The 24,010-nt window shown below is 54.0% G+C and overlaps 9 protein-coding genes across 9 annotated transcripts; 4 read left to right on the top strand and 5 right to left on the bottom strand.

Annotated features, from left to right (window-relative positions):
- Nucleotides 1–249: 249 nt before the first annotated feature.
- On the top strand, nt 250–1,218 carry INS49_009859 (uncharacterized protein; the record flags this gene model as incomplete). Its single annotated transcript, XM_043170587.1, has 1 exon — nt 250–1,218. One exon carries the CDS (start codon nt 250–252, stop codon nt 1,216–1,218), a length of 969 nt encoding a protein of 322 aa, XP_043025152.1.
- Nucleotides 1,219–1,598: 380 nt separating this feature from the next.
- On the bottom strand, nt 1,599–2,753 carry INS49_009858 (uncharacterized protein; the record flags this gene model as incomplete). Its single annotated transcript, XM_043170586.1, has 4 exons — nt 1,599–1,602; nt 1,668–2,188; nt 2,276–2,676; nt 2,750–2,753. 4 exons carry the CDS (start codon nt 2,751–2,753, stop codon nt 1,599–1,601), a joined length of 930 nt encoding a protein of 309 aa, XP_043025151.1.
- A 3,411-nt stretch (nt 2,754–6,164) lies between these two features.
- INS49_009857 (uncharacterized protein) lies at nt 6,165–9,001 on the top strand (the record flags this gene model as incomplete). The annotated part of the gene is made up of 4 exons (XM_043170585.1): nt 6,165–6,269; nt 6,338–6,630; nt 6,822–8,322; nt 8,378–9,001. The coding sequence occupies 4 exons, from the start codon at nt 6,165–6,167 to the stop codon at nt 8,999–9,001; spliced, it is 2,523 nt and encodes an 840-aa protein (XP_043025150.1).
- Nucleotides 9,002–9,219: 218 nt separating this feature from the next.
- Nucleotides 9,220–9,980, bottom strand: INS49_009856 (uncharacterized protein; the record flags this gene model as incomplete). Its single annotated transcript, XM_043170584.1, has 2 exons — nt 9,220–9,332; nt 9,425–9,980. The coding sequence occupies 2 exons, from the start codon at nt 9,978–9,980 to the stop codon at nt 9,220–9,222; spliced, it is 669 nt and encodes a 222-aa protein (XP_043025149.1).
- A 758-nt stretch (nt 9,981–10,738) lies between these two features.
- On the top strand, nt 10,739–13,794 carry INS49_009855 (uncharacterized protein; the record flags this gene model as incomplete). The annotated part of the gene is made up of 7 exons (XM_043170583.1): nt 10,739–11,473; nt 11,527–12,620; nt 12,691–12,851; nt 12,913–13,041; nt 13,090–13,150; nt 13,221–13,435; nt 13,496–13,794. The coding sequence occupies 7 exons, from the start codon at nt 10,739–10,741 to the stop codon at nt 13,792–13,794; spliced, it is 2,694 nt and encodes an 897-aa protein (XP_043025148.1).
- An 87-nt stretch (nt 13,795–13,881) lies between these two features.
- On the bottom strand, nt 13,882–15,746 carry INS49_009854 (uncharacterized protein; the record flags this gene model as incomplete). The annotated part of the gene is made up of 8 exons (XM_043170582.1): nt 13,882–14,076; nt 14,171–14,263; nt 14,317–14,637; nt 14,698–15,002; nt 15,062–15,264; nt 15,334–15,376; nt 15,426–15,533; nt 15,590–15,746. The coding sequence occupies 8 exons, from the start codon at nt 15,744–15,746 to the stop codon at nt 13,882–13,884; spliced, it is 1,425 nt and encodes a 474-aa protein (XP_043025147.1).
- A 206-nt stretch (nt 15,747–15,952) lies between these two features.
- Nucleotides 15,953–16,324, bottom strand: INS49_009853 (uncharacterized protein; the record flags this gene model as incomplete). Its single annotated transcript, XM_043170581.1, has 3 exons — nt 15,953–16,021; nt 16,085–16,144; nt 16,208–16,324. 3 exons carry the CDS (start codon nt 16,322–16,324, stop codon nt 15,953–15,955), a joined length of 246 nt encoding a protein of 81 aa, XP_043025146.1.
- A 602-nt stretch (nt 16,325–16,926) lies between these two features.
- Nucleotides 16,927–19,742, top strand: INS49_009852 (uncharacterized protein; the record flags this gene model as incomplete). The annotated part of the gene is made up of 10 exons (XM_043170580.1): nt 16,927–17,225; nt 17,283–17,343; nt 17,415–17,712; nt 17,813–18,108; nt 18,210–18,320; nt 18,369–18,431; nt 18,494–18,632; nt 18,695–18,934; nt 19,023–19,531; nt 19,623–19,742. 10 exons carry the CDS (start codon nt 16,927–16,929, stop codon nt 19,740–19,742), a joined length of 2,136 nt encoding a protein of 711 aa, XP_043025145.1.
- Nucleotides 19,743–20,536: 794 nt separating this feature from the next.
- Nucleotides 20,537–23,165, bottom strand: INS49_009851 (uncharacterized protein; the record flags this gene model as incomplete). Its single annotated transcript, XM_043170579.1, has 2 exons — nt 20,537–21,536; nt 21,592–23,165. 2 exons carry the CDS (start codon nt 23,163–23,165, stop codon nt 20,537–20,539), a joined length of 2,574 nt encoding a protein of 857 aa, XP_043025144.1.
- Between the last annotated feature and the right edge of the window lie 845 nt (nt 23,166–24,010).

Raw genomic sequence — 24,010 nt, 5'->3', positions numbered from 1 at the left:
TCCGTGCCACCCGAGGATGTTTTGGTTAAATTCATTACTGGTGACCCGCGACACGGAAGGCCAACCCCGTCGTTTATATTGTAGCGCACGATTGTGCTTCGGTCATTAAAGATGATCTATGCCTGTGGAATATGAAATACAAAAGACAGACATCATCCAGCGATGCTTGAGTCGGAGTTGATCACTTGGGATTTTTGCATCTTCCTTTCCTCGTGCCCTGCCTCGTGAACAGAATCGATCACCGCCAGAATGAGACCTACAGGGACACTTTTAGGAGGTTTGCTGGCTTCGGTGGCCGTAGCTGCGCCTCAAGCCTGCACTCTTCCGTCGACATACAAATGGACATCGACTGGTTCTCTGGCAAACCCTAAGTCGGGGTGGGCCTCGCTCAAGGACTTCACCACCGTCGTCTACAACGGCAAGCATCTTGTCTACGGAACATACCACGACACTGGATCGACATGGGGCTCCATGAACTTTGGCACTTTCACAAATTGGGCTGACATAGGCTCTGCCACCCAAAACACAATGTCTTCAAGCGCGGTCGCACCGACACTCTTCTACTTCGCCCCGAAGAGCATCTGGATCCTCGCCCACCAGTGGGGGCCGACTACATTCTCCTACAGGACGTCGAGCGACCCGACCAACGCAAACGGATGGTCATCGGCCCAGCCGCTCTTCACCGGCACCATCTCGGGGTCCAGCACGGGCGCCATCGACCAGACCGTCATCGGCGACAGCTCCAACATGTACCTGTTCTTCGCGGGGGACAACGGCAAGATATACCGCGCCAGCATGCCCATCGGCAACTTCCCGGGCAGCTTCGGCACGGCGTCGACGGTGGTCCTGAGCGACACGACCAACAACCTCTTCGAGGCGGTTCAGGTCTACACCGTCTCGAGCAGCCAGTACCTGATGATCGTCGAGTCCATCGGCTCCGGCGGGCGCTACTTCCGCTCCTACACGGCCACGAGCCTCGGGGGGTCCTGGACCCCGCAGGCCACGAGCGAGAGCGCCCCCTTCGCCGGCAAGGCCAACAGCGGCGCTACCTGGACCAACGATATCAGCCATGGCGATATCATCCGCAGCAACCCCGACCAGACCATGACCATCGACCCGTGCAACCTGCAGCTTCTGTACCAGGGGCGGTCGCCTAGCTCTGGGGGAGACTATGGCACTTTACCTTACAGGCCTGGCGTGCTGACTCTACAGAAGTAGACGAGCCACATTCATAGCTGCTGTATCATATTTGACACTTGGAAAACTGTATATATGACTCTCTACCAGTAGTAAACTCAAAATAGGGAGTTAAAGAATCGTCAACGAGCTCTCCAAAATTACTTGCTTGTGCTCTCTGATATCATTACCGCTGACAAGTCGCGGTCACACGGGTTTGATAAGGACAGCACGCAATGGTACCTCACGTCCGACTATGTCTAAAATGATGAGAATGCAGACACAAACATGCTGCACGGTGCTCCGGGTAGAAATCTTAGTTGGAACTGAGGCCTTTGTGGTATAAATACGGAGCACGGTGGTGAGACATCCTTACCCCCTCGAGTTAAAGACATTTTACGTTTCCTATGAAGTTTTGCCTCCTAGCTAAACGTGGCCCATGATGGCCATGTTAAGACCCTCTATTTCAGACATCTAGTCTGGCTGCATACCTATTCCACTCTAGATCTTCAAACACATCCATCGCCTCACTCTTTAAAGTAATGATGACATCCCATCCCACCTCCTTTGGTGGCAAAATGACAAACATCCCATCGCCAAACCCTTTATCCATCAAAGTCATACCCTCATACCGCCCCAGCACTTGCCCCCACTCCTCCGACATCACGAGGCCCTTGTACCTTGTGGACGTTATCGCAGTGCAGTTCAATGCTCCATAAAAGTTGAACATCCGCAAATCTGGCAAGCTCTGTACCACGGCAATAAAATTATCCACATACTCCGCATCGACGGCCCGAATCGCCTGCCTGATCTCCCTAGCAGCAAGTTGTAATCCTCCGACTCCGACCAAGCGGTTGACAGGCAAGAAATTCGTAGCAGTAAACAACACGGCATTACCAACGAAGTCGGACGGAAGTGGGGGGTCGATAATACCCCGGTACTCCACAGGGAAGGAGTACTGTATTTTGTCGGCAGGCCCCACGATACCGGACACGAGACGCGCCTTGATCATCTGGCGAAAGACGAGTGAGCAGACTGCGTCTTGAGTGCTGAAGCAGGGGCTCCCTAGGGATGAAGCGTCTTCTTTGAGCAACGCTACCGATTTCTGCGTGAACCGGTACACCCTTGTGCTGATAGCTCCCGCGGTCCTAGAAGCGAAGTCGAACGCCCCGGTCGATATCGTGTAAGCAGGCAGTTTTTCGATATCCGGCACGGCGCTAGACACAGAGAGCCGCGAGCGGTCAAAGGCCGCGATACTCCTCTCCGGGGCCGGCGCCGCCGGCACGAAGCTGTTCCGCGCCAGCGCCTGGATGACCAGTGATATGGCCCGCCCGTCCATGGCGAGGTGGAGTATGCAGATTGACAGCAGGAGCCCGCCTTTGATGAAAGTCGCCTGGATCCTAAAGCAATCCCACTCGTTCTCAAAGTCGATCATCCCGGGAACCGAGCTCAGAACCTCGGGCTTTAGCAGCCCCGGTGTGAAGTTCGCATCCTGTAGGTCTGCAAAGCCCAGATCGGGAGTTTCTTGACGTGCAGGCGTGCTTGTCCGGGGAGAAACGTCCACTTGCCGGACGCATGGCTGGCGGAGTGCGAGAGGACGGGGAATTCGAGGATTCTGGCGCGTAGCGCGTTGCAGAGGGTAGTAATGATATCTTTACGGCTGCGAGATGACGGAGTCGAGAATATAAGGACTCGGCGGGAGTAGATCGCTGGAAGAGCTGCATCAACTGATGTTGGCTGTTGCAGAACCTCGGGTCCAGGGAATTTGTACTCCTCAGGGAAGTCTTCTAAGCAAGGTTTGGAAGCCATCACCAGCAGTGAAAGGGACCGAACCGATGAACACTACGGACTGAGATGGCAATTTCAGGCACTCTATTTGAATTTTGTACCCTCATCCAGAAAACATCCTAATGTCTCTCTTCTCCAAAGCTTCGAGCCGAAGCTCATTGCCGAATCGACAGCTCATGATTCAGTACTTTTATTTTGCTACAAAAGTAGAGCTCATTCGGATCCTTTTTAAGCCCTACTGATAAATAAAACATAGTAATTAGCCAATCAAGCTGTTAGAGTATATCATGAATACTATAGGGTTATTCGTTGAGAGGATAATGCGTAACATGGAGGTGTCCTTCAGTCAAAACGGTGGCCAGTTAGTCAGGATGGCCGGCTTAGCAGTCAACAACTCTATTTACCACGAAAATACTAGTGTATACCGAAGTCTGCAGAAATTCCTAGTCTTTGCTCGGTTAAGAGTGGAGGACTTTCCATTTAGTGTTCCGTTCTTATCATGCATAGGAATGCGGAGTTCCATTCATGACCTAAAGTATCTGTTGTCGGTAAGATGTGGTCTTCTCCACTTCATACCGAAATACCATCTTTTACCGAACCTCACAGGAATACTGAATCTTTGCTCGGTAGGGAGTGGAGACTATAGTCTCGCACTTTGGACCCACGAGCTGCACCTCAAGAGAGAAAGCTCAACAACCGTATTGTCGCATCGTTGAATGTCTCTGAATGAATGTGAATATTGCATCGAACTCACCACCCATCATGGTTTCTGGGGGCCTTCCATCCCTATACCGCGCTTTGCAGCCTGACTGGCTGACGGCTGAAACATCCCAATATGCAGTTGTTAAACTATGCGTGGCTTTTTCGTTGGCGAGTTAACTCCTTTCATGACGGTGCTGAGCTATTCTAACTTTCTTTCCCATCGAAGACATATTTTGTGTATCTCTTGGCCTGCGGTGTCTATACTAACCTCTATTTCCACCCGTAAGTCTATATTTCCAACGAAATTTCGCTCTTTCCTCCCAGCCCATATTGTGGATTACCTCTGGAACTGTAGCAATTTAGATGAAGTGCCGTCAGGTCGTCGAACAAGCTCATTCCAATCTTTGAGTGGTGACAGACTAGCTTCCTACCCTGGTCCAAAGCCATATGCATTCAGCAGCTTTCCCAACAGCATCGGGCGTATCCGAGGTCTCATGTGGATCACATTGAAGGATGCACATGAAAAGTACGGTCCAGTCATCCGCTCAGCGCTCAATGAGCTCTCTTTCATCACGCCCGAGATATGGGACGATGTCTACGCAAAGAAGCCGGGCAGGCCGAGGTCCGAAGCGCCTTCGCCTCCGAGACTGCCATCGACATTGAAGGCGTCAGCAAGCTACGATACTTGATAGCCGTGATAAAAGAGAGCATGAGGATCCACCCACCTGTGCCCGGGAACCACCCTCGTCGCGTCGGTGCAGGAGGGGCCGTGGTTGCGGGAAACTACGTACCCCCGGGCACGAATGTGTCGTTTCCACATTGGGCGGCGTATCACCCCGAGAGAAACTGGAACCGACCAGGTGAGTCATTCTGTGTCTGTGGCTTCTCTCCTGCGAGTCCTGTAGAAACACATGTTTCTGAGCTTCCCTCTCGTGTTTTCCCAGAATCAATGTCCGCCTCTGATAGCTTGAGGCTCATGTCCTGTGGCCATTTGAGAGGTACTATGCCATTGTGCAGACGCGTTCTTACCAGAAAGATGGATGGGAGATCCTGAATTCGAAATAGACAGAAGGTCTTGTTTCCACCAATATAGCTACGGCCCACGAGAATGTCTCGGACAAAAGTAAGTTTTTCACAGCTTCAGTGTCTCAGTGGAATGGTCTGACAATGTCAAACAGCGTCGCTCCTGCCGTGACGCGGGTTATTTTAGCCAGATATGTTTATAACTTCGACATGGAGTTGGTTAGCCCAGAGAAGGGGTTGACAGATGGGTCAACTGTAAGGCTAGTCTGGTCGCACGCCCCTCTCATGATCAGGATCCGGCCTGCTGCTCCTTTGCACGCGTAAATAGTACGATTCTGTCGTGATGTAAAGAATTGGAGTCATCTACGCCCTCAAAATTGATCCTGGGTCCAGTCTACTCACTCAGGTTGAAAAGATTTTACGTACCTTGCTCCAGTAATACTCCTCAATATTACCACAAGACTAAGGCCATGACGAATTTATGCTTTCTTTAGACAAATCAACACACCTTCCATATAGATCAAGAATGTAAAGCTGTAATGGGTGGCAAGGCTGGCTTGGACGATGACACTGACTGGAGACGTGTGCGGGAGACTGCTAGGACTCACCGTCAGCGTCAATATGTCTGCACCAAGGCCCGCGCCAGTCACATTGTAGGGAAAGATGATATTGTGCGGCCTTTTGGCCTGGATGTCGCTGGCTCATTTGCTATGCCGGCGAGAAAGTTACACCCCACAGGAAGCCATATTGTCAGCTCAGGAAACCGATCAACAACGGCACTGGCAACACTACCCAGGCCGCACACGCCTTTGCCCTGTACGGCGGGCTCGTTCACGATAAGCGTCGCAAGCAGTCCTCGAACGCCTGGCCTGGCTCGCCTATGCCTGTGCCTACCCCATCGACTAGCGGGCAGGGTTCGTGCATTGAGTGGTGGCATAGTCGGCCTGGGGCTGATCGCCCAGGCACTGTCGTCTGGATCGAGGTGTTCTCAGCTACTTCATAGCCCCAACGGTGACTAAGCCCGGGAGTTACCCGGTAACAGGTGCTATGCGATAGGTACCCAGGCAGCCAGCAGGGCTGCCTAGCGACCTGCTGTCACAACTGGAAAACTGCTAAAGCACACAAGTATGCAAGCACTCAGCGCACGGACCACCACCTCCTGGGGGTCCTCATGTGTGGGGTTGCGCCTGCCGCCGCGTCGGGTTCGCGTTGAGTGGGTGGATTAAGCTCGCAGCTGCACCCCGGGAAGTCGCGGTCTCTGCCTAATAAACACCTGCAGTTTGATCATTGTTGCCTCTCGACGTCTGCTTCCACGCCACTCGTGTCCAATTGACTCGACATATCTTCTCTAAGGTGGCAATATTCCCTCACTCACATCAACCCAGCCACTGGTCTTTTCCGAATTCTCTGTCCCTCTGCATGTGACACTGTGTGCGTGCGATTCGACGCGTCGTGACGGCCGACCCCCAGGCACGATGGCCGCGCAGAACGGTGGCAAATCTGCCGAACATTCATTGTTCGACGAGTGCTCACTTGCATTTGTACCAAGTAGCACTCTGACTCAAAGCACAATCGACTTGGTATGTACCCGGGCCCTACTTCTGAGCTGGTGGTTCCATATACCAGATCTCTAACACGTGAGCTCTAGTTGAAAGAAACTGTCGAGAAGTATGGCGCCGAAGTCATTGATCTTGGTGAGGACGGCTCGGTCTCGGTCTCAGAGTGCACCCACATTATTGCCGATACGATCGACTTCCCAGAGTATGATGAGGCTATGGCATTGATGGTCCCTGTGGTGGTGCCTGGGTGGGTCAATGCCTCCCTTCACAAGGGCCGCCAGGCTCAGATCCGGCCATATTCCCCGGACCCGCGTCTGATTTTCTCCAATGTCGTCTTGACATGTGATGAGCTCCCAATCACCGACAAGGGAGACAATCGCTGGTGCGGTCCTCGCCATGGGTGGCATGGAGTCCAAGGATCTCGGCCGCCTTACCACTCATATCTGTGCGCTGTCAATGGATGGTCCCAAGGCTAAGTTGGCCACGCACAAGAATTTTCGATGCAAGATCGTCTTGCCGCATTGGTCAGCCAGCAGTTCCCATCCCACCGTGCCATTTTCTAACACCTCTCAGGTTCGATGACTGTTTCCGCCTGGGCAAGAGGATAGACGAAGGCCCCTACTTGCTTCCAGACCCCGAGATCCTGCGATCGGGCTACAACGATGCCGTTGCCATCCCACCGAGCCAACACCTCGACGGAGCAGCGTCAGCTCGCCCCGATCGACCGCCGATGACTGCACATTACCAAGCAGGAGCCCGCGAAAAGCTGACTGTCTTCCAGGACAAGAGTGTTGTCTTGTCGTGGGACCTCGGCATCAACGAAAAATTGCGGAAGACCTTGCAAGGCCTCATAGAGAATGGAGGAGGCACAGTGGTTGACACGGAGAGTGATTGCGACTGGTTCGTGTGCCAGTACCGCGACGGACCTGAGTATGTCAAAGCTGCTCAGCAGGGTAAGGACGTCGGAAATCTGGCCTGGCTTTATTACCTGATCATGCACAACCAATGGACGAATCCACTGCGGCGTCTCTTGCATTATCCCGTTCCTAAAGAGGGTATTCCGGGATTCCGGGGACAACGGATCACACTTTCCAATTACGGAGGCGAGGCACGCATATACCTCCAGAACCTGCTGAGAGCTGCCGGTGCAGAGCCCACCGGTTCCATGAGGCAAGACAATACACATCTTATTACCGCGCGCAAGAGTGGCGAAAAGTGCGAGGCCGCTGCTGACTGGCAAATACCTATGGTCAACCACCTGTGGCTCGAAGAGAGTTACGCAAAGTGTGAGGTGCAGGCCCTGACAGACCCTCGCTATGTCCACTTCCCTCCACGGACGAATCTAGGCGAAATCATTGGCCAGACCTCATTCGACGAGTCGAGACTTCACGAGAAGTACTACCCGGGCGGAGACGACGACATGGATGCTGTGGCTCGTCGCAAGAGAAGGATCCAAGACCTGGTCAAGGAGAATGGAGCTACCCATGGTCCCGCTGCTGGATTAGTAGTCGGGAGACAGAAGCACCCAGAGTTCGACGTGATGAAGGATGATGAGGCCGAGTACGCTGTGAAGACAACCAAGACGTTTGGCGTGCCAGCGCCTCCGAAGACCAAGACAAAAGCACAGGCAAGTGCCACGCCGGTTAGAACGCGACGTGCACTCGGTGGCAAGGAGAATGATACATCGTCTGTCTTCTCGAGCGGCAGCCGCAGTGCCAAAGCCTCGGCACTCAGCAAGTTGCACAACTTGGCGCCAGATATTGCATTATACGAAAAAGAGCGAAAACGGAAATCCTCTGGAAACACACCTTTCGGCGGTAAACGTGCCACGAACCTCTTTGAGCAGGAACGAGAAAAAGAGCGGGAGAAGAAGGCACAGGAGAAAGCGCGATCTACAAGCCCTACACATGATCGGCCAGACGAGGATGAGGACGAGGAAGAGGAAGATGAAGAGGTGGAAGAGAAGCGGCCAGCCAAGAGGCAAAAGCCCTCGCTACCACCCGTCGACATGCGCATCATCTTAACGGGCTACCAGGGTTGGCTCAACAACCTGAAGAAAGAGGACGCAGACAAGGTTAGTCTTGATGAATTTGAGAAACGGACCGATGCTTTGCTGACCCATGTAACAGCGGAAACTGCGTAGCATGGGGATCCAGATCGTACATGAGAATGCGGCATGTGACTATCTCGCCGCACCGCATATGGTGCGCACCATTAAATTCCTCCGCGCCCTAGCCCGTGGCCCAGAAGTCATCAATGCTAGCTTCATCGATGCCTGCCTTGAAGCTGGCGAGCGCCTTGACGTCAATGAGTACAAGCTCAAAGACAAGGCCAACGAGGCCAGGTTCGGAGTCAAGCTGGAGAAGTCCATCGCAAGAGCACGCGAGAACAAGGGTCGGCTGCTGTGGGGTGTCCCCATATATTGCACGAAGGACATCAAGAGCGGCGCCGAGAGCTATCGGCCGATTGCAGAGGCGAATGGCGCCATCTTCAAGACGTACACCGGACGGGGCGCGTCCACCATCAAGCCCACCAAAGCAGACGAGGATTCCCAGGGGCAGGAGCCGGTGTACCTTTTGACGTCGGGTAGTAAGGCGGAGCGGGAGCTTTGGCCGAGGTTCGAGAAGATGGCCAGGGACGGAAACATGGAACCGAGGGTTGTGTCCTCGGATTGGCTGCTGCAGGTGGCCATGAGCCAGGAGTTGAAGTTCGACAAGAAGTACCTCGCGACAAGGTTCTTCAACGGTAACTAGCACTGGGGCCATGATTCGAAGTATCGGTGATACTTTGATCGGCCGGGATTATTTGCTGTGGGCTTTTGTGTTCGGCGACTGGGGAGTCTCTGGAGCATCTTACCCTTGTCTGCTGCTGTTGTTCAGAAACGCCAACCATGGGATGTTAAGCATGATAGGCAGCGCAATGCTATGAATGCGTTGAATCTTGTGACCCATCTCTCGGCCCAACTGATCGCTCAGAAGAACTTGACACCTTGTGAATCCTCTTGCCCGAATATCTGTGCCTTTCCCCTCTTGACCAGTACGTTGAGGGCTTTTTGAAGCAAGTCCTGATCCAGGCCATGGAACTCTGTCGTAGATGGATGGCCACCGTCAGTATGGATTCTCTGCGCAGTTCCTCTCTCTGAAGCAACATAAGGGTCGAAACACGGCGCGACTTACCGGTGCCCCTCGTCCCCTCGCCCTCGGTGAGCTCATACAGCGTCAGCACCGTCCCCTTCTGCGCCGTCTCGTCGACCCAGCCCTCGACCAGCGCCGCCCACTCCTCGGGCGTCCGCCAGTACACCCACACGACATCACCGCCCGCGCCCGCGGCCCCAGCGGCGCCCCCCTCGCCGCCGACGTACTCGGCCCGCCCGTCCTTCCTCATGAAGTCGATCACCTCCCTGACGTCCGCGAGCGCCAGCCGCCTGTTGAGCCTCCTGTTGAAGAATATGTCCTCGGCGGCGTTCGGGTTGCTGCCGGAGGTGGGCGTGGCGTTCGACAGGGAGGAGGAGGCGGCGGTGGTCGAGGTAGAGATCGGGCTCAAGGGGAGCTTGAAGATGCGGTGGTGCTGGCAGTACGAGAGGACGAGGGAGGACCACTTGACCAGCTGGGCGTGGTGGGTGTTGAGGTTGGTCTGCCGGGTGAAGAAGGGCGGGAAGTAGTACTCGCGCGGGAACTCGAAGCCTGCTGGGGCTGATGCTGGTGCTGCTACTGTCGAGGTCGAGGACGCCATGGTCGAGATACGCTGGTAATATTGTGGGTTGGTTGTTGTTTGGCTGGCTGTTGTATGAGAACGGAGCGTAGGTCAATGTGAGTCGCGAGGATCCCCCGCGGTCGTCATTCTGGTGGGGGGGGGGGGGGGGGGCTCGGGAGCTCCGATAAGTACCATGGGCCTCGGAGCCGCAGCGCCTTAGTGGCGTTCTACTGCTGTGCCATGTGAATTGGCCATCAATGACTACCGTTTCTGCTACTTTCTGCTAATCATGGTCCATACCACTGCGTCTACTTCTCGCAGATATATGCATTCCTCCACGCCATTTCACCTTAGTTGTCACGATTTCCTTGCCAATGATTGCGCGTTTTGTCATGAGACCATGCAACTCATGTGCCCTCATGTGCCGGCTCCTGTGCCGCTTTCAGCACAGGAGCTGCGCCAATAGCTGCCGGTGAAAACCGACGCCACGCATCCGAGTAGCCTATTCAAGCTGCCTACATATGTAGACTACTGATGTCTTATCAGCCAGCCTGCTTATGCTCTGGAGCACCTGGACGTCAAGTACTGGGCGATTCTCCTGGCTGGACTTGCAAGTCGAATCATAGCCCTCCAGACGGCCTGGAAAGCCACGACAGCCGCAATAACCACTGATGTTAACGAACGACTGTTGCTTACAGCCACGGACTCCTTTTGTGAACTCAGGGAGATGACACAGCCACACCTGGGACGGTGAGGGTACCTGTGGCTCACCAACCTGACGCCTCTGTCTTCCGAATATGGAGCAATACTGGATGTTCTGTCCGGGCCCAAGCAAGGACTGCAAGAGCCTGGCTTATGTCGGTAGGCTTCATGACTGCATCTGGCCGCGACTGGCTCAAGATGCTGGTGACTTCTTTAAGAGAGCCGAGGCCGCCTCGGCGAAGGGGACCATGTTTTTCTCCCAAAAGGATACGAAGGCGCTGTTCACCGGAGAAAACATCATCGATCTCTTGAGCTGCCGCTGCAGGGATTGCGGCGAATACAAGAGTGACGCATCGGCTGCCTTCAACTTATTGGATTACGAAAAGCGCATCGCCAACCCAGACGAGAAGGGATGGCTGCTGGTGGCAGCACTTGTTTATCTGGGCAAGCTGAACCTGGTATACAGGTGGATACAGTATCCAAACATAGTCGGGGATTTCGGCAATTTGAGGAGCGCCTCAAGTCTAGTAGAGGATCCCTTCGGCACACCGCTTCAGAACGCACTCTTTTGGAAGGCCTACGGACGGACAATGGACATGTTCTTTCCAATGGAAATCAAGCCCGGTATCAACGGCAGACCTGAGCAGAACCGCCTCGCCGAGAGTCGACGCTTCCCATATCTGGATGAGCCAGGGAACATTCCCTCAGGCAGCTCTGGTAGCTTGATAACACGCTTCCTCGTGCCTGAGGAATACCTGCATGAAAGTTTTAGAGAACTGATGGAAACCAACTATGCCAAGTCCGTGGAGGACGATGAGCGTGGCAGAAAGGTATGGGCTGAATAAAGAGCACCATTCTCATCGCACTGCTGACCTTCATATAGTACCGCCTTGTCCGGAAAGTCCTCGTGCGCAAGAGTCTCAAACATATGGAGCACATCACACTCCGCATGATTGCTTCACGTCGGGACCAGAGAAATCTCATCACTCTGATGGCTTTGTACGAGTGGCGCGAGCAGATCCACTTCATCTTTCCGTTTGTCGAAACACACCTTGATAAGGTGCTTCTGGACCAATGGGTGTTCCCCGGGCCCACGCAAGTCTGGAGGCCTGCAGATCACGGCCTGTGGCGCCAGATGACAGGAGTTTGCGAAGCGCTGAAGACCATTCACTTCGATCTCAGGAGTCCTTGGGGCTCGGAGCAAGTCATAGCCTTTCATTTCGATTTGAAGCCGGCGAACCTGCTTGTCACGGCCGATGGCATAGTGAAGATCACCGACTTCGGGCACTCGATGATACAAATCATGCTTCCTGAAGAGGAGAAGAAGGGGTACTACAGAGGCGGGGATCCTGTCTACAGGGCGCCCGAGTCGATTCCAGACAGCGAGCAAGTTCGGGAGGCTAGCGAAATCCGAAACCACGCACCAACAAGCCAGGACTACACTGAAGAACTACCACGGAGCCAGGTCTTCCTGAACTACGACGTCTGGCAGCTCGCCTGTATCATGACTGAAGTGCTGATATGGATAACGGGCAAGGACCACTATCGGGAGAAAGATCAACCAGATGAGAAGGGACACGTCATCAAGACTTTCCGGCAAGAGAAGAGGGACGAGGATGGACAAGACGCATTCTTCACCATAAGGGCACAGCCCGACGGCGCTAGAACTCGATCTTTGAAGAAGGTTGTATGCGAGAAGCTTCGCTCGCTCCAGTCAGGCGACACGGAAGACGCCGATGTGGAAGAGTACCTGGAAAAGACAGTCGAAATCTTGCGCGGCATGTTCAGAATTGACCCTGTCAAACGTTATCATTCGCACAAAGTCTTGAAAAAGTTGGAAGAAGTCAATGAGAAGTATGTGATGAGCAGGCAGAAGCCTGGTGATTGGGTATCTCAGAAACTTAGAGATTACTCCCCAAGGGATTTTCACGAGGTTGGTTGGCAGGATGGAGGGGAGATTCGCTCATTCCTCGAAATGTAAGCAACCCTGTGGGGGCTGTCGACTACCTAACTGCTTCAAAGTTTCTCTCGCTGACCCGGGATTCAGGCCGGATGTGCGTGTTCGAAACGAGGTTCCTCACAAGATTACGCGGGAGTGTGCCTGCATGTTCCGAGTACTGTACAAGCCAGGGAAATTACTCATTTGTTACGGAGTCGAGGAAAAGGACAAACTGGACATAATGCTCTCTAACCCTCAACAGTTGAAACGTGAGTTGTGCTGCTACAATTCAGCCAGAGAACAGAGTTGATTCGCTGATTCAGACTTCAGTTGAGATGGAGAAGAGTCACATCATTCCGGACTATCTCTATCGTCAACCTGAAGGGAGATACGTCTGCACGATTTTTTCAGGCGACGAGACAGACGAAATTTTGTCCTTCAGTTTTGCGTCTCGAGACGGTAAGTTATCGCCGAGGTGGAGTCCATCGCTCAAGCTGACTTGAATAGACGCTCACAAGTTCCAACACGCACTTACGCGGCGGAAGGTTGAGTGGGAGTCGGAGATTGGGTATGTTCCTAGAATCCCTCTACCCCATCAGGCATGAGACCTGTTATCGGGAGGCTAAAAGCACGACCAGTAACGTTGAGCGAGTGACCTTTTACATCAAGCCCAAGAAACAGGACTTCGAGATGACCCGAAATGTCAAGTTACAGCTGTGGTCTTGCTGGAGGGATGGAATTTGTGACATCGACTTCAACTCGACCAGACACCTCAGCCCACCTGACCGCCTCCAGTCTCTCAAGCAAATGCTTGTCATTTTCGAGGATTCAGGCCCTTTTCTCATCATACCTTGTAAGAAGATGTCCAAATCTTGGTATTGGTTCCTGGATTTCGGTCGCTAATATTTGACAGTCAACAACGGCCAAAAACAATTCTTGGACCATGTGCAGACAGTCGCTATCAAAGCTTTCAGGAATTTCAAAGAATGCGAGCTATACAGGCCTCCTGACAAGTTCCCTTGTATAGAACAGGTATCTGTGAACAACTACATAAGGCAGTTGGGGTGTGTTGCCCCGGCGGTGCCGCTTGACCAATTCAAATTCGAGTCGCGGGCATGGCGCCTTGCGGCGGACCTGAGGAGGCGGCCATCGGCCATCACATTCTCAAGACAAGGCAAGGCTGGTACGAGCACCCACATGACAATGGGGTGAATTGGTCTAACCTGAATTTAGATGTGAACCGGGTCTGCGAGGTCGCCAGATTCTACGGCGAATATCCTGGCTAGCAGGCAGTCCACGTTAGACGACCGAAACCCGAGTCCCTATCGATCTCTTCCATGACCTATGCTGGTACAACTCGACACCAACGTAGACAAGCATGGTCGTTACTATCAGAGGGATAGCCAGGACAGCATAGATCTGTAAGTCATCTGTTGCACTGAGCTTGAAGCCGGCAGACTGTGCTTTGCTAACATAGCCCATCTGAAGGAAATCCTGTTGCCGTCAATACACTGTCTTCTGGCCTCAAGAAGGTACATCGACAACATACGGAGACGAACGATGCAGGTACGAATATCAGAGCCAGTACCGTTAGAACCTTGACCACGTGGGCCTCGTACCCCGATCTCACAGTGAGCTCGATCGTAGCCGCACTGTCGCGAATCGAGATGGTATTTCGGAGCTGAGGCAAATCAGTCAGCGGTGACACAAGCCGTCGAGCACGACCAACCTCACCTGCTCTGAGAGTGACTTTGCCCTCTCGATCAGTGACGCAAAGTTCTTGATGCTCAGTCGGTGCTGTTGCCGCATTTTTTTCAGTGACCGGAGGAGCGAGTCCATCTGCGTCGGATTGGTTGATGGATGCCGGCCTCGGAGTTCATTCATTACTTGGGTCATTGCGTCAAGCGTCTCCAGATTAACGTCAATGCTATGCTTCGCACGAAGTGCCATATCAACGAAAGCCTGCAGAGACTTCATGTCCCTGGACGAGCTCTCCAGTGTGTCAAACTCCCGGAGCTTTCCCGGCTCCACACCAGACATCATCACCCGGCCAAACTGGGCCAGCAAACCATCAGATTTCCCGCTTGTTCGGGTATGGAATGGAGTGGTACGCACTATCTCGGAGACTTTCTCGTCAATGAAATTGAAGCAGTCACGAAAAGGCTCGTCTACGCTGCCAAAGGCCATGGTGTGGATCCGCGTCCAGTCGCTGGCGATGCTGGCAGCCACTGCAGGCTCTTGCGTAAAAGAATGGTTAAGGCGACTCGTCAGAGCTTCAGAGGGCTTGACCAAGATGTGATCAGTTCGTTCGGCGTCAAAGGAGACCTTCTGGTACACGAGTGACTGGCTGATCGACCAGGGATTGGCTCCTGGCCTCGCTCGTCCTCGCTTCTGGACGTACTTTAGCAGGTAGCATGATTCTGTTTCGAGACAGCTTAGTCTATCAGATCATCAAAGAAGAAGGGATTCCAGTCAATACCGAAGCCAGAAAGACGCCCATCTTCTGCAACGCTCTCAGCCCAGTCATAGCCTCCAAATCCTTCGTCCTTGGAAAAAGACTTCCGTCCAAAGGCTGTCAAATTTCGGTAAAGTTCAGAAAATGCACCCAGTCCCGCAAGCAAATCGACCGTCCCACGCAGCGTGACTGGCAGCTCACTCCGGGTGAACGCTGGATTGACGAGGCTTGGGAGACATTTGCGTCAGAGAAGCGCGGCTGGAGATGGTTGTGGCCGTGGGCAGGGCCTTACTTACAAATATGATGCCCTGACTCCAACACCTCTGGCCGACTCGCACTCTAGCAGCTGTCAACAGTCGCCCACCACGACAGTGATCCTCAGACCAACCTTCGTCCACACTCGAGGAGTCGGTCCTATATCTCCTGTGTCTTCCCGGCGACCGAGCACATTCTCGTACATCGGACTCGGTCTTAAGCAGGTCGACGCTGGTCTTGCCTTCAAAGTGTCAGCAGACTATAAACCGGCACTCAGGGGTAAATATTTTGATGAACCTTCTCTGTCCACCCAGGCAACATGGACCTCGACAGGCCCGTTGCTCACGAAGAGGTCCCTTTGGTTCTCAAGAAGACCTTTTCGAACGTCTAAATCATATGTGAGTCCTGTTGGACTCGGCTGCAATGGCCATGCCAATTCAATTTTCTCGTCCATATCTTCGTTTTCCTGGACATTCCCAAATGCAAGTTCGAGAAATGGCTTGCGGCTTGTTGCTTGATTGGCGAGCTACTCTCACTATTTAATACATGGGCCCAACTCCAGCCCCCTCCCACCAGTCAGCTGCAGCGAGGTAGTCTGCCTCAGCTGCAGCTAAATCAACCCGCATGAATCCTGATTTATACACCCCTACCTGAGATTCATCACCTTCTAGGCCCAAAGGGTAGAGCAGGCTGTGGCACTGAGGCCTGGATCATTCTGTGCTGCTCATCCTGGCGAGAACAAAATCAGCCTCGGTGCTGCACACGCCAGGGGTCAAGTTGAATAACTCTTACCTGGTCGATGAGACGTGGCCCGGTGACAATCCACCAACTGGTGCTCTCCCTCAATTCTGACTGTCTCGGAGTCAGCATTCCAGGCATATCACACCATTCTTTCGGAGCGGCTGGAGGACTCACGCTGTATGTCCACACCATCGCCCCTCTCGAGTTGAATTGAGGACCAAAGTGTTTTGTCAGCCAGCGCTGTAGCACCACCTCTTCGACCTCGTAGCCAATCTGGGTTGTGGCGCCCATCTTGACCCTGGCCAACAAGTCGAGGTCGTATGAAGAAGCTATGCCGGTCAACGGTGGTCTTTATGACCTGCCATCAATCACAGTGGCGATAACACCCCGGTGACTCACTTCTCCTTTGCTGCCTACAAAATCTTGGCCTCTCACGCCATCACTCCGGAATCGCACGCTGTCATCTATGTCTCTGAATCCGGGAAGGCTCTCGCCCGGTATCTTGCCGCGGCTGAGCGGTCGGGAAGACACTATTGGCTTTGTGTAACCATGTCAATGTTCAGCCTCCGCCACCAGCTCCAACATGCCCCCACCACCGGCTAGTGAGCCTCATTTTGCTATCATATGTGAGGCGGACGCGCGAATTCATCACCGGGGCGGGAAAAATAGCCTGATATTACACTCGCTAGCCCCCGGTTCACCCGCGCTTCAGATGCTGCCGAAGTCAGCGGAGCCTCATTTGCACCCGAGAACGGACCAGGACCCGAGACCGCTGCTGATTAAATGCCCAGTATCTTTTGATTAATGTATCGCCTGTCATTCCCTGGCTCTCTGGTCTGAAACGCGTGCTATGCTCCCTCTCATGGTACTTCCCTTGCGTCCTTTATCCCGCGATGCCTCTCCAATCAGGGCCAACTCCACTTGGGGACTCCAAGTTGCCCGTGCAAAGCCATGTTGATGGCAGTGAGCACGGAGACTCGGATCTCCATGAAGATGCAACCAGGATGGCCGAGCAGCCTCGCGAAGGCTGGGCAGTTCCCGGGCTTACATGGTTTGACGTCTTCTCTCTCATTGTGAACAAGATGATCGGGACCGGGATCTTCACGACGCCGGCTTCCATCTTCCTCTTGACTGGCCAGAAGAGCCTTACTCTAGGGCTCTGGGGCATTGGCCTCTTCTACTCCATGGTCAGGTGAGCCTGGGGACGGCAGCCGTGTCTTTCGCACGAACGCCGGCTGACTTTGCGTAGCATGGCTTTGTATCTTGATTATGCCACAGTATTTCCCTTCACGGGAGGAGAGCTACTCTATGTAGGTGGATATTCACATTCACACTCTGCTCATGATCATGTTCTAGAGAAGCTCACATTAATATGTGATAGATGGAGGAGATGACAGCATATTCCGGCATGGGAAAACTAAACGACGAAACCACCGATGCTAAGGAGAAGGCACCCCACGGCGTGGCTATCTTTCTCAGAAAGATTGGCCAATTTTTATCACCGGTGCGGCGTACCATAAGGAAGCTGTCCGGCGATGGGCTTCTGGGATTCATCGTCTACGCGGTGATCTTCGTTGGCGTCTTCAACTCCAGCACCAACTCCATGCAGTTCGGGAAAGTGATCCTTGTAGCCATACAAGCAGATCAGTTCTCCAAGGACGCACGCCACGAGCTCAACCGTGACCTCGTACGTTTCATCGCGGTGGCTGCGCTGTCCATCATCTGCCTCGTGCAGTTCTTCTCCCCCAGGGCCGGGGGAAAGGCTCAACAACCTAGCAGCCGTGGTCAAGATCCTATTCATGCTGCTCCTGATCATATTTGGTGGGCTCGCTGCCAGCAAGGCCCGAAAAAGCCCCACGGACTGGACCGAGAAGAACTGTGTCTTTAGCAATGGCACGTACAGCGTTTTCCCGGGTAACACCTCCTGCTGCCTCGATAGTGACACAGACAGTGTCCTCAGAGACACGACATGTTTCCCGGGCGACGTCATCGATAATGTTGTAAGGCCAGACGCCGATAACAAGTTTGCGAAGAAAGGCACCGGACGCCTGGGCAAAAGCCCTGCTATTGGTGCTGTTTAGTTTTGAGGGATGGGAGAATGCAACCTTCGTAGGTACCAGACCAGATAGTGGACAAGATAGGTCAACATCTATTACTGACTGAGATAACATGGCAGGTAGCAGGCGAGATCCCCCAGCGCAAGGAAAACAAGAATGTCCTCCGCCAAGGCTTCACGACAGCAGTTATTCTGGTGGGGATCCTCTACCTGTGTGCCGTTGCTGTCTTCGTATGTGACCCCCCACCCCTGGGTTTGCGCCACTGACATGTCCATCAGCTCGAGGCATTTCCATACGGTGAAAATTTACAAACCGCTGTCACACTCAACTACTCATCCTACGTAGGTCGCCAAATCGCTATACCAAGTTTTCATCCCTTCATCGTAGCTCATTTCTACCCAAGTACAGCTCATTCTCCCTCGTTAACGACGGTCTCGAGAACTCAGCAAAACCAGATGCAGCTTCGATCCGAGCCTGGGCCATAGTAATAGCGATTTCCTGTCTTGGAAGTCTCAACTCGATCATATATACCTTCTCCCGAGGTACGAACATAACCCCTAAGCTGGCTTAGATGTCCTTGCTAATCCTCGCCACCGCCTCAAAGTCAAACAAGCCATCGGTCAGGCCAATATCCTCCCGTGGTCTAACATCTGGAAGAGCAGTCACACCCTATCCAAGGGGAAGAGGGAGGACGACATCAAGTACAAATCCCCACAGGGAGGGCTGATTGCCCACTGGCTGATGAGCGTCGTCTTCATCTCCGTGAGCTCTGGCATTAATGCCATGACGGAGTCGATCCTCTTGCCTGGGTACTTCCAAATTTACGCGCACGCTTTCATACTCCGTAAGCCCACAGAACTTCTCCCCATTCTACCACGTAAAAGAACCACACATACCACAGAATCTCGAGGGACTGACACACCAGCACGCAGTGATCATGGCAGTCGTCTTCCCCCGCCTCGGAGGGCGCGCCGAAGCCCTCCAGCGCGACAAGCCAGACCACCTGTTCCGGCTGTGGCAGCCCAGGGGCGCCGGGCTCGTCGTCGCAGCCCTGGTCATCCTGGCCTACATCGCACTCAACGTCGCTATCCTGGTCGTCGTGCCCCAGGTGTCCCTCACCTCCGACGGCAAGGGCCAGGGACTGCCAGGCCGGTACTACGCGACCGTCGTCTTCAGCCTGGTGGCGCTCGCGCTCGCCTACTACGCCTTCGTCATCAGCGACGCGACGACCGAATACGTCGAGCGGCGGCCCGGAAACGGCGAGCCCGCCGTCGTCGAGGAGGTCGAGGGCTTGTGGCGGTCCAAGGGCTTCAGCCTGCTTAGCCTCGCGCACATACGGTGCCGCATCCGGAAGGACCTCGTATACGACGCCGAGATGGAGCGCGTGAGGCACTTTGGGCGGCGGTGGCGCGCGGTTTATATCCTGCGGAGGGACCTCCGGGTAAGTTGTCATCACTTCGAGCTTGTGGCCGTCGTCGTGCTTGTCGGAGCCACCTGAGCTGACCATTGGACCAATATGTGACATGCCACAGGACCAGACCCCGGGCGAGGAAGCTTCCTTCAACGTGCTTTACTGGCTGTTCGGGGGCGAATGGTATTTCCGACGAAACGATACTCCGTGGAAGCGGTTTCGGAACTGGCTGCCTGGCTAGATAGGACGGTTCTAACTCAGCCAAGCGGTACTTGGAAGGTTGCGAGGCAACCGTTATGCTTGCATGGCACTTGTTATTTAGCCATGGAAATGGTGGGAAAAGATCAGATCTTGAGCCGTCACCTCGGATTCACTCACTATCGTCTACATGATCTTTCGCTGGAAGTGTTTCTCACTGACTAAGATTGAGCATGTGTCGAACCCTGGGAGACCATGTGAGATGGCGGCACAGTCGTGACAATCGACAATAATCTTGTATTTCATATCATTCATTAGACATATCCTCATGAGCTGCAAACGCGAGAACCCTCCCTATCTACCATGTCCCCGTGCGTCCTTCTCATTAGGGGGCTCCATCAGATACAGCCGACTTCTATGCATCTCTCCAGGCCCGGCCTGATATCAGGGCGAGCAGAGTGTCCGGCCCCATGCCTTCAGATCCGGCGTCTTCGCGAGCGCCAGTGGAAGGTAGAAGCGGATGCTATGATAACATGCAGGAAACCCCAGCCTTGGAAACGAAAAAATAAGAGATCCGTTTGCCATGCCGCCATTCATTCCAGAACTCCAAATGACTCAGTCAGCTCATGCAAATTTATGAGTTGTTGCTTTTCTTCCTTCCCTAGACTCCGTGTGGCCGTGATCATAACGACCACCCATCTTCGCTCGGGGGCGTCTTCTCACTTCCTTCCAAGCGCGGTGACGGGCGGCTCACCTGCCGTATTCGAGAGCCACCACTTCTCTCGTCATCTGCCGCTTCATGTCGCCCAGTAGCTCGGTCCACTTCTCATCCTTCCACTAGGGGGCAGCGGATAGCGGCCCGTCGAGCATGAAGTCCAGCTTCGGCATCTCCAATCGTGGTGGAGGCTCCTCTAACAATTTCTTCTTTGGTGATGCAGGGGCCCCAGCGGCAGGCTTCTTGGGTGATGAGCTGCGTGATTCGGCAGGTGGGCCGAATCGTACATCTCTCACGTCCCAGCTATCATCCGCTGCCGCTGCAACCCAGTTGCGGAGAGCATCGTGCACAGCAGGATAAAATTTCTCCTTGCAGAGGCGCAGGCTACCTCCAAGGCAACGCTCCCAGCCCGAGATGCGGAACTGCTCACGTAGAGCATTTCTCTCGGCCTGTGTTGGCGTACACGCCAGAATGGCATTGATGATGTCCAAATGCGATGCTAGGTAATTCGTAGCATCCCATTCGACGCCACCGACATATGGGGCAGCTGGAACAGGAGGCCGCTCCTGTGGGAAATGACGAATCATGTAGGCGTACGGATCCGTGTTGGTTGCTGTGCTTGTCCCTTGTACGGTTCTGGTAGGCGCGGCTGCATCCGTTTGGTTGGCTGTGGTCCTGATGTCCTCGGACGACTTGTGCCCTGCTGGCAAGGCGACGACGTTGAGTTGATGAAGGAAGATCCAGAAGACTTCCTTCGTGACATTGACGACCTCTTTGTTCCATACGCGGTAGGGCCGCTCTCGCCTCATCCCGAGCACAAAATCAACTGGCCGTTCTTCCTCCTTGGCCTGTGGATCACGGAGGTAAGACAGAACAGTCTTGGCCCTTGTCACCCTCTCCTGAGGGGTGCCGCTTTGGATGTAGGTGAAAAGCACGGATGTAATGATGTTTCGTGTGGTGAATTCGCTGGGACCTTTCTTCTCCGGATCAAATACCATACCGATTAGAGCAGGGAAGAGGGTGTCTTGAATGGAGTGGAGATACTGCAAGGCCAAAGCGGTTGTGCACAGTGCCTTTAGGCAAAGCAGGTTCTCATGGAGTAAAGCGTCCTCATGTTCCTCCCTATAGCACAAATAAGTCAGCTGCAGAAACATAGTAGATTAGTGAGTAGACTCACCTCCACTCAACTGCCATGATCCGGTGAAGTAGACCGACGATTTCCTGCATACCACCTTGTTTCACGAAATCTTCGGTCCACGCGACCCGCTCGTTTCGGAGCAGCAGGCGCAGTTTGTGAAGCTTGCCAACCTCCACGGACTCTGGCTTCTGAACCTTGCGCAGATAGTTCACAAAATCAGAGGGTTGCTGGCCGGTGATCTTCGCAATGATTCCATTGCCAGCATACGAGCCGCCCGAAGAGGAAGGCCTTTCACTGATGGTACTGTCCGCCGACTTATTCCGGGTGTGTCCTCGGATCGAAGCGTCCTTCTTTTTGCCCTTGGACGGCGAGGTCCCAAGCTTCCAGCTGTTTCGTGAAAGCGTGAAGCTCCTCCCACGCGACTGCTTTTTATCATTGTCATGCACAGATGTATTGCCGGTAACCGAAGTAGAGTCGTCACTATCGTTGGTCTGTGGCCTGACCAGATTCTTCCCCTCATTCTCCGCCCAATCCTGCCTGATGAATTCCATCTTGATCGTATCGGTCAGACTTCGCATCTTGTGTCTCTGATTCTCTGGGATGTTCCGCCGGTCAAGCATAGCCTCCAGGTGCTTGTCAATTTCTTTGGGGTCGATATATGGCTCGCTCGCGTCCTGGGATGGCGGTGAGGGTGACTTCGACTTCCGTCCTCCTCTTGTTGTCAGGGCCGACAAGACTCTGTTGCGCGATTTGGAGCGTCCTTTCCGTGTCGAGTCGCGATTGCCATCATTGGGCTCATCGTGTCTCATCCGTCCACGGCTCTCCTTCTTGTCATCCATCTGGGCGGTATCGGGCTTAGAGAGGTACTGAGGCTGAAACGACTTAGGTCTCTGCTTCTGTCCAGGTGCCACGTTTGATTGGGATGGACGAAGTGAATGGTTGAGGTTCAGCAGACTAGTCGAGGTGAAGGGGTCGGCAGGCGACTCGTAGGGGGAGCTGGGGACCGAAACTGCTTGACCGAAGCCTCTGCTGCGCATCTGGGCGAAGATTGGAGTTTGGGGAGAGTCGGCTGCGCTCGGATCTGACGGCTTCCTGTTTTCCTTGTTCTTGACTTGTTGCTCCAAGTCCAACTTCAGGTTCTTGTTCGACCTTGGGCGAGACAGCAGGCCAACAATGTTAGTTGAAGACCGGGTCTTCTTGGGTGGCGAAGCGTCTCTGGTGCCTTTGTCCTTGGAGAACCTCGAAGAGAAAGTACCCAGTCCAGATTTGGTGGGAGATGCTGGGGGCTGCAGTCTGTCGTTCGAGTTGGTGTTTGTATCGGCGCCTTCTCGATTTGCCCTGGTTGGTGAGTGCCGCGGCTCAGGAGTTTCGGTGCCAACTGTGAGCTTCGGGAATGCCATGGCGGTTGGCTGATGGTCCTCGCCGCTACGACTTCCCTGGTGTCCCTGATTGCTCGCCAAAGGAGTATTTTTGGGTGAGGTGGAGAAGAGGTTGACGCCGTCCGAGTTGTTGCGCCTGTGGAGAAACGATCGCAGACCCCCAGTCGGTTTGTTTTGCTCGAACTGCTGTCGCCGTTCCGAGAAATTGTAGTCCCCTTTGTGGATAGCAGCCATGCTGTGTCAAGGCTGGATCTTGAGGAATGAGCAGGCTGAGATCAATTCATGTGAGGGTGACCCGGCTGCAGGATGTAAAGGAAATGGAGCGGTGATGTGATGCGATGCGATGCGGTACGATGCAGTCGATATGCCAACGGTAGCAATGCTGCGTGCAGATAGAACACTAATCTATGTGATGTATGATCATGCCATTGTTGTCGCGACAGCATCGAAAGAAGTCAAAGTCAATAAGCCAAAGCCCGGAGGCCAAAACACGCCGGGTAAGCAAGCTGTTGGTGACGGGTGCAGATGCTGGTGGTGTCGGTGTCGGTGTGGAGATTCACGACGCGCCGGAAGGATGCCAATTGATATTGAGAGGGAGAGAGCAGCAATCAATAGGATCAGTAGCGCCTCCGGATGGGGACGGTCAATTCATCAAGACGGGCAAGGGCGAAACTGGAGAGCTACCTAGGTAGGCAAGGCATCCACTCTGCACATCCGCGCTGCCCGTTTTCCACAATCCGCCCCAAATAAAAAACGCCCGTCGCCGTTGCCGCAGTGACGGGGGCGCACCCGCCTGGCCCGCTCCTCGAGCTTGTTGCTGCAACTGCAGCACGGAGGCATGGCTGATGCATGGGTGCAGCTGCGCTGTTATCCAATTCCTATCTCCAGCCACCGCAAGCTACCACTGTGGGCTGTTAGTGGATGCTACCCCACACCGTTCCTGTCAGCCGGGGGACTGCCCACTCCCACTCATTCTGACCGTTGCTCCACGGCCTGTGACTTCATCCTGCCGACCCCTCTTGAGCAGGAAACAATAGAGTTGGTTCGGACAAAGAAGCAGGCTGCTGGAGACGCGATGC

Source organism: Diaporthe citri, assembly GCF_014595645.1.
Source record: "Diaporthe citri strain NFHF-8-4 chromosome Unknown scaffold_4, whole genome shotgun sequence".
Taxonomy (NCBI): Eukaryota; Fungi; Ascomycota; class Sordariomycetes; order Diaporthales; family Diaporthaceae; genus Diaporthe; species Diaporthe citri.
Note: the sequence above shows the minus strand (reverse complement) of the source record. Positions and strands in the feature narration are given on the sequence as shown.